Raw genomic sequence first — 13,389 nt, 5'->3', positions numbered from 1 at the left:
CATAATCCAAATCAATGCTCAAAGAAACCAGAACTATAAGAGGGAAAATTATTTTGACAAAAATTCTACCTTCTTCATTAGCATAAGTAAATGGGTAATGTCAGATTTATAAGAAAATGTTTATCAGATATAACTGGTTTAAAAAGTAGTAATTACATAAGTTAAAACTTGCTCAATGTTAAATTTGTAATTACTTCCCAAACAAAAAGGCTTTACCAAGTTACTTATAAAACTGAAACCCAGACACTATAAATACCTCAGGCTATTTTTATGATGGCTATAGACTATTCTTCCATTTGTATTTTTATGTGTATGCAAAAGCTAAGATAAAATGGTTCCCAAGTATCAAAATCAATCCTCCTTAAGCTATTCTCACTTCTTTAGAATTAACACACATGCATTTCTGGTTTAACTAAATTTATATTAAGGAGGAAAATGTAAAGTCTATGTGGCAAGTTTATCTTGAAAATTTATTTTAAAAATTTATTTGTGGGGTTGGGGATTTAGCTCAGTGGTAGAGCGCTTGCCTAGGAAGCGCAAGGCCCTGGGTTCGGTCCCCAGCTCCGAAAAAAAGAACCAAGAAAAAAAAATTTTTATTTGTAGCTGGACGTGATAGGGCACACCTTTAATCCAAGCACTTATATGTTCAAAATAAAATGTTGTTTTAGATTAACTTAAAATAACTTCAATTAAAACTTTATTTTTTACTTATTTATTTTTACATATTTTAATGAACATTAACATTTATTTTATACATCCAGGGCTGTATATATCTACCTGCTATAATATATAACTTAAAAATCCAAATTTCAGGGGTGGAGAAATGGCTCAGGGGTGAATGCACTTGACGTTCTTCCAGAGGCCTGGCTCTGGTGTACAGGCCAAGTGAGACGGCATCACCACCGCCTGTAAGAAAGCCCCAGGCCCTGGAGTGTGTCAACCTTCCTGATGCTCTCACCCTTTACTACAACGCCTCATGTTCTCCTCACACCCAACCATAAAATTATCTCATTGCTACTTCATAACTGAAATTCAGATGTGGTTATGAATCAAAATCTAAATATCTGATATGAAAGACATTTGATATGTGACCCCCCAAATGGGTCATGACCCACAGGTTGAGAACCACTGATGCAGGGAATAATATGTCCTCTCCTGGGCTTGGTGGGCAATGCATTTATGCCAGCATGCATAATACATATGTCGCTTCTAATGGAGGCCTTGCGGATCTCAGATTGGTCAGAAGTACATATAAATGAAGATTGAAAGTCAAAATAAAAATAAGAAAGGAACGAGAGCAGAACAGAAAGGAATGATGTAACAGGAAAGTTAGGGCAGCACTGGCTACTTAAGAGACTAATAAACGTACCATCAGCTAAAAGGACAATTAAAAGGACAATGAAAACCATGTACAACCATGTGCATAACTTGGATATTTGTTGCATATTAACATTTACTAGGTACTTTTTTTAACATACCTGACTAGCGTCCTTTATATGTATGTTGTCCACTAATTTGCATAACAACCAAAAATATTCTTTACATCCAGGTTTTAACATTGGTTCTTCTTCATAATCATCTATCTATTAAAACAAATTTTATCTTGTAAAATCACTTTTAAAAATATTAATATATTTAAGCAGGGAAAGACTTTACAAAATTACATGTGCTTTAACAACTAAATAAAACACAAGCAAGAAGAGTGAACTCCTGGTGAACTCTAAAGATCATGAAAGCAAGAGATAAAGAAAACCAGAATATCAAGGTGCCCACAAGAGAAGACAACTGTAGTTCAAATTCAATCTGGAGACAGAATAAAACAAAAAACCAACCAAACAAAACAAAACAAAAATAAGGAAAAAAACTCCAATTATTTGGAAAAGATATAATCATAGAAAAATATGCAAACTGTACAGTGTATATTTTTGTAAATTATTATAAAATACTACTGAACATTTTATTATATAATAAAAATTATTATATTTATTATGTAATAAAAGCGTTTTACATTTTATAAAGTGTCACACTAGGTAAAACGAGAGGAATTAAAAGTCTGAAAATTTCATGAGGAATTAAAAGAAACAAATGAACGAAGAAGGTGCTCCATAATTTTTCAACTTTGAGGGAACAAACAGTATTTCCAGAACAGCATGCTCATGGCAGATGAGTCAAAGCTGACCCAATCATGCGGGTGCTGTCAGGGGCTGGAAGGCTGATGCTGAGGACGGTGAGGCATCTGCTGCGTGCTCACAATCCCAGTCCTTCAGGGTGGAGAGGGGGAAATCAGGAACTTACGAGATACCCACAAGGATACAGTACACAGGAACAAATTTGCAATGAGGTAAAATCTCACCCTTAGAGGTTTGAGTGCTTGAGCATCAGGAAGGAATTTCAACAATGTTGAGGCAGCCAAAAGAAGGAAAGATCGATGGATTGAGTCTCCTCCATCTAGGCCTGACAGAGATAGCTTATAGAGACCATTGCAAGATTCGTGGCGAACTGCAGTCTACAGGAAAAATCAGAGGCAGTCTTGAGTACTAAAAGGATGTTCACAGGCTAGGTAAACAGCTCAGTGGTAAGAGTTTCCTTTAAGTTTGCGACCCACTTTCAATCCCCAGCATTTTATCAATCAGGTAATAGTAAAGCACACTGAAATCCCAGCACTGGAATGCTATGCTCAACTACTCAGTTAGTTGGAGGCCAGACGGTCTCAAGAAATTCAGTTTATCCTAAACTGCATTATCAAACTGGGTTACATGAGACCTGAGAGAGAGGGGGGTTGGGGGGGAGGGAGAGGGAGAGGGAGAGGGAGAAGGAGGGAGGGTAAAGGGTAAAGCCTGGAATAAACACATACATACAATCCAGCACTAGAGCAGCTGACAGCATGAACAAGGCCTCGGGTTTGCACCCCAGCACTGAGAAGGGAGAGAAAGATGCCGTCAGGAACGGGAGGAGCACTTGTCTGTGTGTGTGCACGTGTTGGGTGGGGGAGAAGAGAGAGGAGAGGGAGGGGATCATGTTAGCAGAAACAGAGAGAGCTTTACTAAGTTTTTTGTTTGTTTGAAATAAAACTTCTATGTTGCCCAAGGTAACCCAAATAATAGCCTAGCGTTGCCTGTCCTCATGCTGACAACACAGGTGAGTATGGTCATCTGTAACCAAGTGTTTTGTTTTACTGAGGACTGAACACAGAGCCCTAGCACACGTAACACAAGCAAGTGCTGACTCACATCACCAGCCTAGCAATTATTTTATAGCATAATATTCTGACTACACACATATGCATGTAAACAACATATAATCATATAAAGTATTCACTAGTGCATGGCAGTACATGCTAACTTTATTTTAAAAGAAATGCTGGGCTTGGGGATTTGGCTCAGTGGTAGAGCGCTTGCCTAGCAAGCGCAAGGCCCTGGGTTTGGTCCCCAGCCCCGAAAAAAAAAAGAAAAAAAGAAGAAAAAAAAAATGCTTAACTATGGTTATAAAGCAGAAACAAATATAAAATATACAGGTATAAAATTAAATAGATTAAAGGTTTTTCATAATTATGTTATTTACGTCATAAATTACAAGACAAAACACTTTAGAACCACAAGCAACTTTTAAAACTAAAAACTTACTTTAGTCACTTCACAGATTCCAAGTGAACTATCCAGATATGGCCACCTGGACATCCGGAACACAGCACAACTTAAAAGTGACAAATAGGAGTGTATGATATTTACACTCTTTAGTTTATCAGACCCTGTATCTAAATGGTAAATAATGAAAATGACTAATGGAATCATGACCATTCCTTCACCATTATTTGATCTTGCTAATTAGCAATGCTAATAATACAAAGGCTTGTAGAAGCAGCAGCACCGATCTCTCCTTGTTATCTTACCTCAGGAATGAGGAGGGTCAGTTTTCTTAGCCAGTCTTGTAAATGATCACTGTCCGCAAGGCTGGACTTCACTAAAGAGCAGCAATGCGCCCAGCTCACCAAGAGCCACATTGAATAATGGGACACTGAAAAAAAATAAAGGCATTACATGGTTTGTGTTATAAAGACAAAATGCTCATTATTAAATACAGAGTATTTAACCATGGCTCTTACACACTTTACTTACAGATTAAAACACCTATAATACACTTTGTTGAGCTCTTACCTTCATGCCTAGACCTGTGATCAGACTGAGCTTTCAAAACCCTATAAAACAAAAACACGACATCACTCCTAATTAAATTTGGCAATGAAGTCAAATAATTAATATATATTCTTAGTTTAGAACTTCACTCCAAATAAATCTTAAATCTAAGAAATTTACATAGCTAGACTGTAATCATCACTTAATTTTAAAACTACTAGTAAGTAAAAAATTCCTGGGAAAGCAACAAGATGGTTTTCAGGAGATAGGATAAAATAGGGGGTTATTGTTAAAAAGTAAGAAACGTCAGAGAAAAGGAATAAGTTTTAAGGTCTATTACAGAGCAAAGTAATTATATGTTAATAAAAACACACTGATTGGGCCGGGCGGTAGGGGCAGTGCCTGTCTCTGATCCCAGTGCTTGAGAGGCAGAGGCAAAGATCTCTGTGAGTTGGAGTCCAGCCTGACCTACAGAATGAGTTCCAGGATAGCCTGGACTGTTTCACAACACCCAAAACAACAAAAACAAACAACCCAATAGTAAACACTTTGATCTGAGATATGGCTCACTGGTAAACAAAAGTCCAAAACCGTAACAAACCACATTAAAGCACCATGCTACTACAATTGTTTCCCTAGCACATAGTGGCAAACTCCTGTTTCTCAGATAAAAGGCCCTGGGTTTGGTTCTTGATACAAAAGCAAACAAACAACAGTGTATTTCACAATAAAATAAAAATGTCCAGTAATTCCAGCCAGTCAGGAAGCTAAGGCAGGATAGTTTTGGCCTAGCTCAGCTGACTGCTGGGCTTCGCTCCTTCCATCGGTGTGAGTTCTGAATGGCCTAGTTCCTTTATCTAAGTGGCCTAGTACTAGTACCTTTATCCTCCCTCAGCAATTTTGTTGGCACCCAAAATTAATTTCTAAACTCACTTACACATTAAAAAAGAGATACATTAATATATCAACCAAGAACTTGATATAATCACTGTGTGTATGCATGTCCCTTCAATTGCTGGTGGCAAGCACCTTTACTACTCACTGGATCGCCTGCTGACCTTTGTTTGTTTTATAACACAGGATCCTCAAATGCAGCTCAGGCCTATGCTGAACTACAGTGCTTCAGTTTCCACAGTAGCTGCGTTAAGGAAGAGCACCCACAGAACTGACCCTCATGTTTAGTTTTTATAAACTGATACTAGCTCAAGACATTTAACTCAGGAGCAATCCATATGTGTCTGCGTTAGAAAAATTTTAGTAACTGGTGAAAGGTTCCTTGGGTTACAGCTTTAGAAAACATTACAGCATAGAACTCAGACAAAATGAGATCAAGAGAAGCAGTGCTGCAAAGATTATAATAAGCCTTTTTATGTTTCTTTTAAGAATGTGTATAATAAGTTCAATCCAATAAAACATAGTATGAAATATTTAAAATTATCACTCTCTAATATAATTTATGACTATATGAGATATAAAACTAGGTCCCATATATTAACCAACCCATTCTTTTTGGCTCTTTCCTTTTTTTGGTGGTGATGGTCTTTACAAACAGGGTAGCCTATGGAGCCCGGAGCTGTCCTGAAACTCACAGAGAGCCACCTGCCTCTGCCTCCCAAGTGTGGGGATTAAAGGCGTGTGCCACCACCATCATCACCACATCTCAAGTGGCTTCTGTAAGACAGCTTGAATAATTTGAGAAAAAGAAATAATGACAATAAAGAATTTTACATAAATATTTCAAATCCATCAATAAAAATTAATACTAAGTTAGCTGAATAGCACTAAAAAGTGTGTCTCCTTCTATGATGGGTTATCCAATGACACTGAAGAAATACTCATAATTAGGAACATCGACATTTAGCAGAGATAATGTTAACATTTACTCAAGAAAAACATTTCTGATAAAAGCTCAAGTTACTTGAGGTTTTATGAGAAGCAGGAGGCTGACAACTTCAGAATGTCTTCACACTTACGGCTTATTAGAAGGGAAGTTTGGAGCAGAGAAACTAGGAATGAGTCAGATTAACTCTTAAAATTAGTATCATCAATAGCAAATGTACTATCAAAAACATGTCACTTCTGAAATATAACTACTAAAAATGTAAGAACCAAACTGAAAAATGTTCTAGAACAACCCCTTTTGTTATCTGGCCCAAGCTGGGCATAACAAACACAGGCCTGGATTCTCAGCATTCTACAGGCCAAGGCAGGAGAACTGCAACACTGAAGGAAGGCAGATCTGGCAAGATCATGTTTCCAAATTAAAAAACAAAATGGGCCTGTACTACTAAAATGTCAGTATTATGAAAAGATTGGGAAAGTATCTATACTGACAAAACAGGGAAGACATATGACAACTAATGGCATCACATGATGCTGAACCAAGAACGAATTATCAAAAGTATTAAAGGACCACGAAGATGGCCTAATAGTCACTGCTCTGCAGCATGAATATCTGAGTTCAAATACTAAGCACCACGTTCAAACCCAAGGCACGGCTGCATTTCTCTGTAGTTCCACCCCTGGAGTACAGGCAGAGGCAGAGCTCCACATAGCTTGTCTCACAGAGTATGTGGAGAGCAGTAAAGTAAGACACACACATCTGGCTCTAGGATCAGCATAAACTTACCCAATTCACAGGGGTTTTTGACTCTAACTTACTGTAAAATGCTTGTCTGGAGCCTATCGCTAATTTAAAAAAAATAAAAAAATCAATTTAATGAGACCATCTGGTAGGGACTATTAATTGAATATATAAAAACTGAGGATTTATCTTTGAGTGTGTGTGTGTGTGTGTGTGTGTGTGTGTGTGTGTGTGTGTGTGTGTGTACACGTACGTACATAAATATGCACCCATGGAGGCCAGAATAGTTTACTATATACCCTGGACCTAGAGTTATAGGCAACTAACTGTTGGCTTCTGGGAATGAATGTTGAAATCAAATTCCAGTCTTCCTAGCAAATACATTACAACCACCTGTATGTAATTTCAACTTCAAGAGACTAGAAATCCTCTTCAAATCTCTGCTGATAACAACAGTCATCACTAGTACACATCCACTCACATCCACAATATTAAGAAAAAGTCTAGTACAAAAAAAAAGTCCTGGGTTTTAAGAAACAAATATCAAAATAGTCCTACATAGCCATAATGTCTAGAACTTCGTTCATGAAACTCCATAGAATGTATAAACACACACAGGAAGATATTCATGAACATATGTTGGACAAATGTTTACAAGATATGTAAGTCTAGGTGAAAAGTAGGGCACTACGTTATAAAATCCTATAACTTCTTATTAACTGTTTTCAAGATGAAGTGGCTATTTATTGTTTTAATGTATATGATATGCATGCCACCATGGTCGGGGTGGACGTCAAGTGTCCTCTCTTATTCTCCACCTTCTCTTTAACAAGGGTCTCTTTCTTACTACAACTGGGGAATGCCGAGTTGGGTGGATGGCTAGGCCTGGGGATGGTCCTTCCCGGCTCACCTCACCTCTAGCACTATGGGTACATCAGAGCTCAGCATCCGGCACTCATGTGGATGCTGGGAGTTGAACTCAGGTTCTCACACTTACAAAAGTAAGCACTTTGACTCAGTCACCTCTCAAATCCAAAAGTAAACAATCTACCTGCCTCTGCCACCACAGGACTAAGACTAAAGGTGAGTCCCACCAGACCCAGTCCAAACTGAAGCTTAAGAACTGAATGTACACACACACACACACACACACACATGTACATACATACACACATACACACACATACATACACACACATACACACACATACATACACACGTACATACACACATATACACACATACATACACACGCATATGTACATACACACACACTACACACACTACATACACACATACACATACATATACACACATACATACACACATACACACATATGTACATACACATACATACATACATACATACATACATACACGCATACATACATACATACATACATACATACATACATACATACATAACACAAAAGTGCATACCTAGGAGCCAGATGATCATACGTATAAGCAACAGACATAAGTCGCTGAATCAAACTGGTTCCTTGGACGAGCACAAGAAACACCTTTAAAAACAAAAACATCGAGGGAGAAAAAAGAAACTTTGAATACACCAAAATACCAAATGTACTTTCATTTCCACCACCTTCCCTAAAATCATGCAACAGTAAGTTTTATTTCTTATGTGCATACTAAGCTATAATTGTTTGGTAAATAATAAATATGCGAGATCTCTGACCAAGTGAGTACATGTTCTAAATGGCAGGCCATGTCTGACTAGACGGAGGTTCATTTAGAGAGATAGCTCAGCATTAGGAACACTTGCTCATTTTGAAGAGGACCCGGGTTTGGTTCCCAGAACCCAGTGGAAGCATCCCTGTATGCATTTCCATTTTCAGGTGATCCAATGCCTTTTTCTGGCCTCCTTGGTCACCTGGCACTTACCAGGTGCACATATATACGCACTAGCAAAACACTCAATACACATAAAAGTAACCAATTTTTAAAGGAAATTATTTCAAGAGTTAGTAAAAAAGAATCACATCAATTTGGTTATTTATATTACAATGTGGAAGACTTCTTCTGGTAAAAACATAATAGAAACAAAGAAATTACCAAGTACTATTCCCACTAGTTAATACAATGGAAAGCATCTCAAATCCACAGAACTTCTTATATTTACAAGATGTAAATAATTTCCAATACTAGGAGAGATGAATTTTCAAATGCAATCTCTTAACATTGGAAAAGTGAAACATACTTTAGTTATGTTATACCAACCAATAGTTCCTAAATCTTATGTCTACCACCAAATTCCTCTATCTGTACTCATTACTCTTGTGTTTTGGGGGCAGGTATTAGATAAAGTGTACCTCTCAAGGAGTGACAGAATGAGGAAGAGATTTCAATAAGAACTCATTTTTCTTCTTCCCCAATCCAAAAAGGAGATGGTGAGGGGGATCCATTTGATTATTTGATCAAAAAACACATTGTCAAAAAGATCGATCTTGGGGCTGGAGAGATGGCTCAGTGGTTGAGAGCACTGACTGCTCTTCCAGAGGTCCCGAGTTCAAATCCCAGCAACCACATGGTGGCTCACAACCATCTGTAATGGGATCCGATGCCCTCTTCTGGTGTGTCTGAAGACAGCAACAGTGTACTAATACATAAATAAATAAATCATAAAAAAAAAAAGATCGATCTCTGTCTCTGTTTCTCACTCTCAAGACAGAATCTTCTTCCTATTAACTCTGGCTTGGCTGAACATTCAGCGATCTGCCTATCTTTGTTTCTGGAGTGCTAGGACCCTAGATATGTGTCACCACACCTGGCCCTGAGCTCTGTTCATGCTGAAAGATGTGACCCTCCACATCTGGGTTCCTAATATAAGCTGTTGTACTAGATAGTGGACTTCCTTGTTTTTGAATATTGCTCCAGAGGCTTTTGACCAGAAGAGATAGGCTTTACATATTAAATTTAATTTTATGTGCGAGTATGTGTGTATACATGTATGCAGATACTCAAAAAGGCCAGAGTAGAACATTAGCTCTCCCTGAAGCCAAAGTTATGAGCTATGTGGTGGGGTTACGAACCAAATTAAAGTCTGCTGGACACGGAGTAAGTGCTCTTAACCTCTGAGCATCTCTGCAGTCCCAGTCTTCTGCTTTCTAAAGGACTCATTTTTCTAAATCTAGTTCAACAGGTTCTCTCCGATAAGCTCCTAACTCCTTCAAAACTCCAACAATGATCTTCATCCAGCTCTAGGAATAAATAGTTCATTGCCTGGCTTCCTTTAAGACCCCATTTTAGAGTTTTAGCACTTCAACGCACATATATGAAATCTATCTTCTGCCACGTTTCCTCTGTTGAAATATGTACTTCTGAATGAATTCTGACATACTCAGACTGTACATCATAAAGTTCTAATAGTACATGTAACTGTAAAGTTAGATAACATATTAAAATGGTACACTGTGCATTTCTATTAAATGAAAAACTGAAAACTATTACCGAAACATCATTACAATGTCAAATCATGATGTTGCTGTGTTTGACGGGCGGTATTATAGCAATCACTTATGTGTTAGTGTATTTCTTCACTTTGTAAAAACCACACCACACCTTTTCTCAAGACTTGAGTAGACTTCATTAGAATAATTTGACGTGACTTTCTAAACCATACCTCTGTTAGGCGTGGAACATGGAGACTCTTGGCGTGGTCACCAGCAGCCTTTCTTGATTTGCCAGGCCAGGCTCTTTTCCTATGGCTTTCGGCTATGCCAGACCAGGCAAAAACATCATGATAAGCTAAATCCAAGTCTGATGGGTCTACTGCAAACTGGCAGATTAACTTCAGCAAGCAAGCAAGACAATCTAGCTGCCACTGCGAATGAGAAAACAATGTCAGCTCTCTATTTCATTTATGATAGGTATGACCACTATACAACTTTGAAATTAAGAGACAAAAACCATTATGGGTAGACTCTCATCAATGTGCTACATGACTTCTTTAAATTATGTAACTTTACTTTAGGAAAGTGATCCACTACAAAGTTAAACTCTCAGGAAACTCTTTACCGTGAGTTCATAAATACAGATGTTAAACAAAGCTTCCCTTTAAAGTGGTAATTTTAATACATTAAAGATAATTGTTCATAAGAATTATTTCAACCACCAAGAGGTCCCTTCAACTGTCCCCTGATAGCCACAGCATCACAGTTTGGAGTGTTGCTTCTCCATCTAGAATGTATAACTCAGTGCCTCTGTTTAATTGAAAGGGACAGACTGTATGTGGCCCACTAGGGGAGAGAACAAGGCATCTGTAATACAGACAACACAATATCAGCAAACGGCCACTGATCTCAGGACTCACTGCTTCCTAAGTAAATGGAGCTCTTAGCCGAGCACACCCCATGGGTACACTTTAATTTCAATCCCACAAGAATAAAGGGTGACACCAGGCGGTACAGTGTACACCTTTAATCTTAGCCCTCAGTAGGCAGAGGCAGGCATATTTCTGTGTTCAAGACCAGCCTGGTCTACAGATAGTTCTAGGACAGCTAAGGCTACACAGAGAAACCCTGTCTTAAGCCTCTCCCCTAAAGAATAAAGAGTAAAAAAGAAACATAAATTACTCCAACAGGCTTCTCTTCACAGGCAGCTAGGTCCTCCACACAATTCACAAGGCTGGAGCTGCTAATTAATAAAACTAAGGCCTCCTTTTCATTCTGATCTGCGGCCACTTCCACTGCAGGCTCCAGACTCAAGTTCTGCATTCAAAAGCTATTGCTATTATTTTTATTTTAATTTTCATTTTTAAATATAAATTGTAAGAGAAAGAAAATAAAATTAGAAATGACATATTTACTTCCCATGGAATTATTATAAAATGTTCTTAGTAAAAGCTAACAGGGAAAATATGCTCTAAAGAATGTAGTTTTCAAATTTATTAAAAATACTACTAGAGGACCAGGCATGGTCATGAACAATTTTAACCCATACACCTGGAAGGCAGAGGCAGGTGGGTCTCTGAGTTCAGTCAGCTTGATTTAGACAGTAAGTTCCAAGCCAAGGAAAGTCATTTTAAAACAATAACAATAACAAAAAACTAAAAGTCCCTCACCAGTAAGATGAACTGCAAAATAAATTATTACATATCGCTGCTCCTCTACGCTAGTGACTTGCTTTTCAGAAGACCCCGTGTCTCACTATGTAGATCTGACTGGCTTGAAGTGGCCCTGTAGATCAAGCTTGGGATTTAGGGACATACTAATACTCAAAAGGATGTTTTATCTAAAAATCTTACAAATGTAGTTAAGGTAAACATTCAGTAAAATAAATAGTATGAAAAAAATAAAATTTACAATGAATTTTAAGCTCTGATAACAACTCGAAAAACTTTCTTTAAACAAGTAAATTGGATTATCACTTACACACAAGAGAAGATTTTTAGAAATTTCATTACAACAATCCTTGGCCTCCTATTCTCCTGATTCCAGTGCTAAGTGGTACTTAGATCTATCTACCAGAAGAAAAGCATCCTTCCCTCAGTAATAGCAGTACCACGTTACTAAACTTCAATGTTCACCAAGACCATTGATGAGAATACAGAACAACTCCACGTACCGCAGCACGGTGTAGTAAACCCAGCTGGAGCAGGGCTGTGGGGCTGCAGGGCCCAGAAGGATGACTTTCCAACCACCAGATCAAAGAGCAAGCAAAGGTGCACGGGTCAAGGCTAAGATGAGCAGCAAGTTAGCTCTGGCCTCCACATCAGGTGCATGAGAGCCTACCAGCAGACACACATGCATGTGACCCATACACACACACACATACATACATACATACATGCCTCCACCACACATAAGAAAAATCATTCTGACCCTGCAATACATTAAACGAAATACAATTTTCAGTGAAATTAAAAACACCTCCTAGAAAATACTGTTGGCTGCTGGAATAGGCCCGGTGTGGCAAAGGCACTTGCCACCAACCCTAATGACCTGAATTCAATCCCTAAGACCCACAGAGTAGAAGGAGAGAATCAGCTCTTTAAGCTATCCTCAGATCTCCATGAGCACGCCAAGGCACAGGCATGACCACGTAATATACACGAACTAAATCACTGAGGAGTAACTAGATGAGGGAAAAGGCTGTTTAGGACCCAGAATGTAGCTTAGTGAGTAGAGCGCCTGCTCAGCACACACAGATCCTGGAGGTCAATTCTCAATACAGCGTAACACAGACATGGTGGGGCACAACCACAGTCCCAGCACTAGAGAGGGACATACGAAAGTTTAAGAACACCTTCAGCTATGTCCAGATTTACATCTCCTGCCTCTTAAAACGACACTGTCAAGCCAGACATGGAGGGTCCCAAAACATAGGAAGCTGAATCGGCAAAATGAAACATCAAGGTCATCCTGAACTACAAAACAAGACCATGTATGAAAGAAACAAACAATAAAACCCTTCAATATACACAACAAAAACATTCACCATATATATTTGCATATATAAGTATATATGTATATAGTATACACACACACACACACACACACACACACACACACACACACCTGAAAAAAGGAAAAACGAAGTCTTAAAAGCTCTTGCAGATGAGGAGATGAACCCTGGGACTCACGCAGAATAAGGAAACACTCTATGAAGCAGTGAACAGTGCATACTCGGGTCACGCAGGATAAGGAAACACTC

At 38.4% G+C, this 13,389-nt stretch overlaps 1 protein-coding gene across 8 annotated transcripts in view; it reads right to left on the bottom strand.

Moving 5' to 3' along the window:
- Nucleotides 1-13,389, bottom strand: part of Usp34 (ubiquitin specific peptidase 34) — a 190,410-nt gene that overhangs the window by 64,476 nt on the left and 112,545 nt on the right. For all 8 annotated transcript variants that reach the window (XM_039092231.2, XM_039092233.2, XM_039092232.2 and 5 more), the window contains 6 exons: nucleotides 10,358-10,558; nucleotides 8,158-8,240; nucleotides 4,155-4,195; nucleotides 3,890-4,014; nucleotides 2,354-2,506; nucleotides 1,479-1,583 (listed from right to left, as the gene is read on the bottom strand). In XM_039092231.2, coding sequence (XP_038948159.1) covers nucleotides 1,479-1,583; nucleotides 2,354-2,506; nucleotides 3,890-4,014; nucleotides 4,155-4,195; nucleotides 8,158-8,240; nucleotides 10,358-10,558 — 708 coding nt within the window. The remainder of the gene's footprint in view (nucleotides 1-1,478; nucleotides 1,584-2,353; nucleotides 2,507-3,889; nucleotides 4,015-4,154; nucleotides 4,196-8,157; nucleotides 8,241-10,357; nucleotides 10,559-13,389) is intronic.

Source organism: Rattus norvegicus, chromosome 14 (assembly GCF_036323735.1).
Source record: "Rattus norvegicus strain BN/NHsdMcwi chromosome 14, GRCr8, whole genome shotgun sequence".
In the NCBI taxonomy this organism is placed as follows: Eukaryota; Metazoa; Chordata; class Mammalia; order Rodentia; family Muridae; genus Rattus; species Rattus norvegicus.
This window is presented reverse-complemented; position numbering and strand designations above follow the sequence as displayed.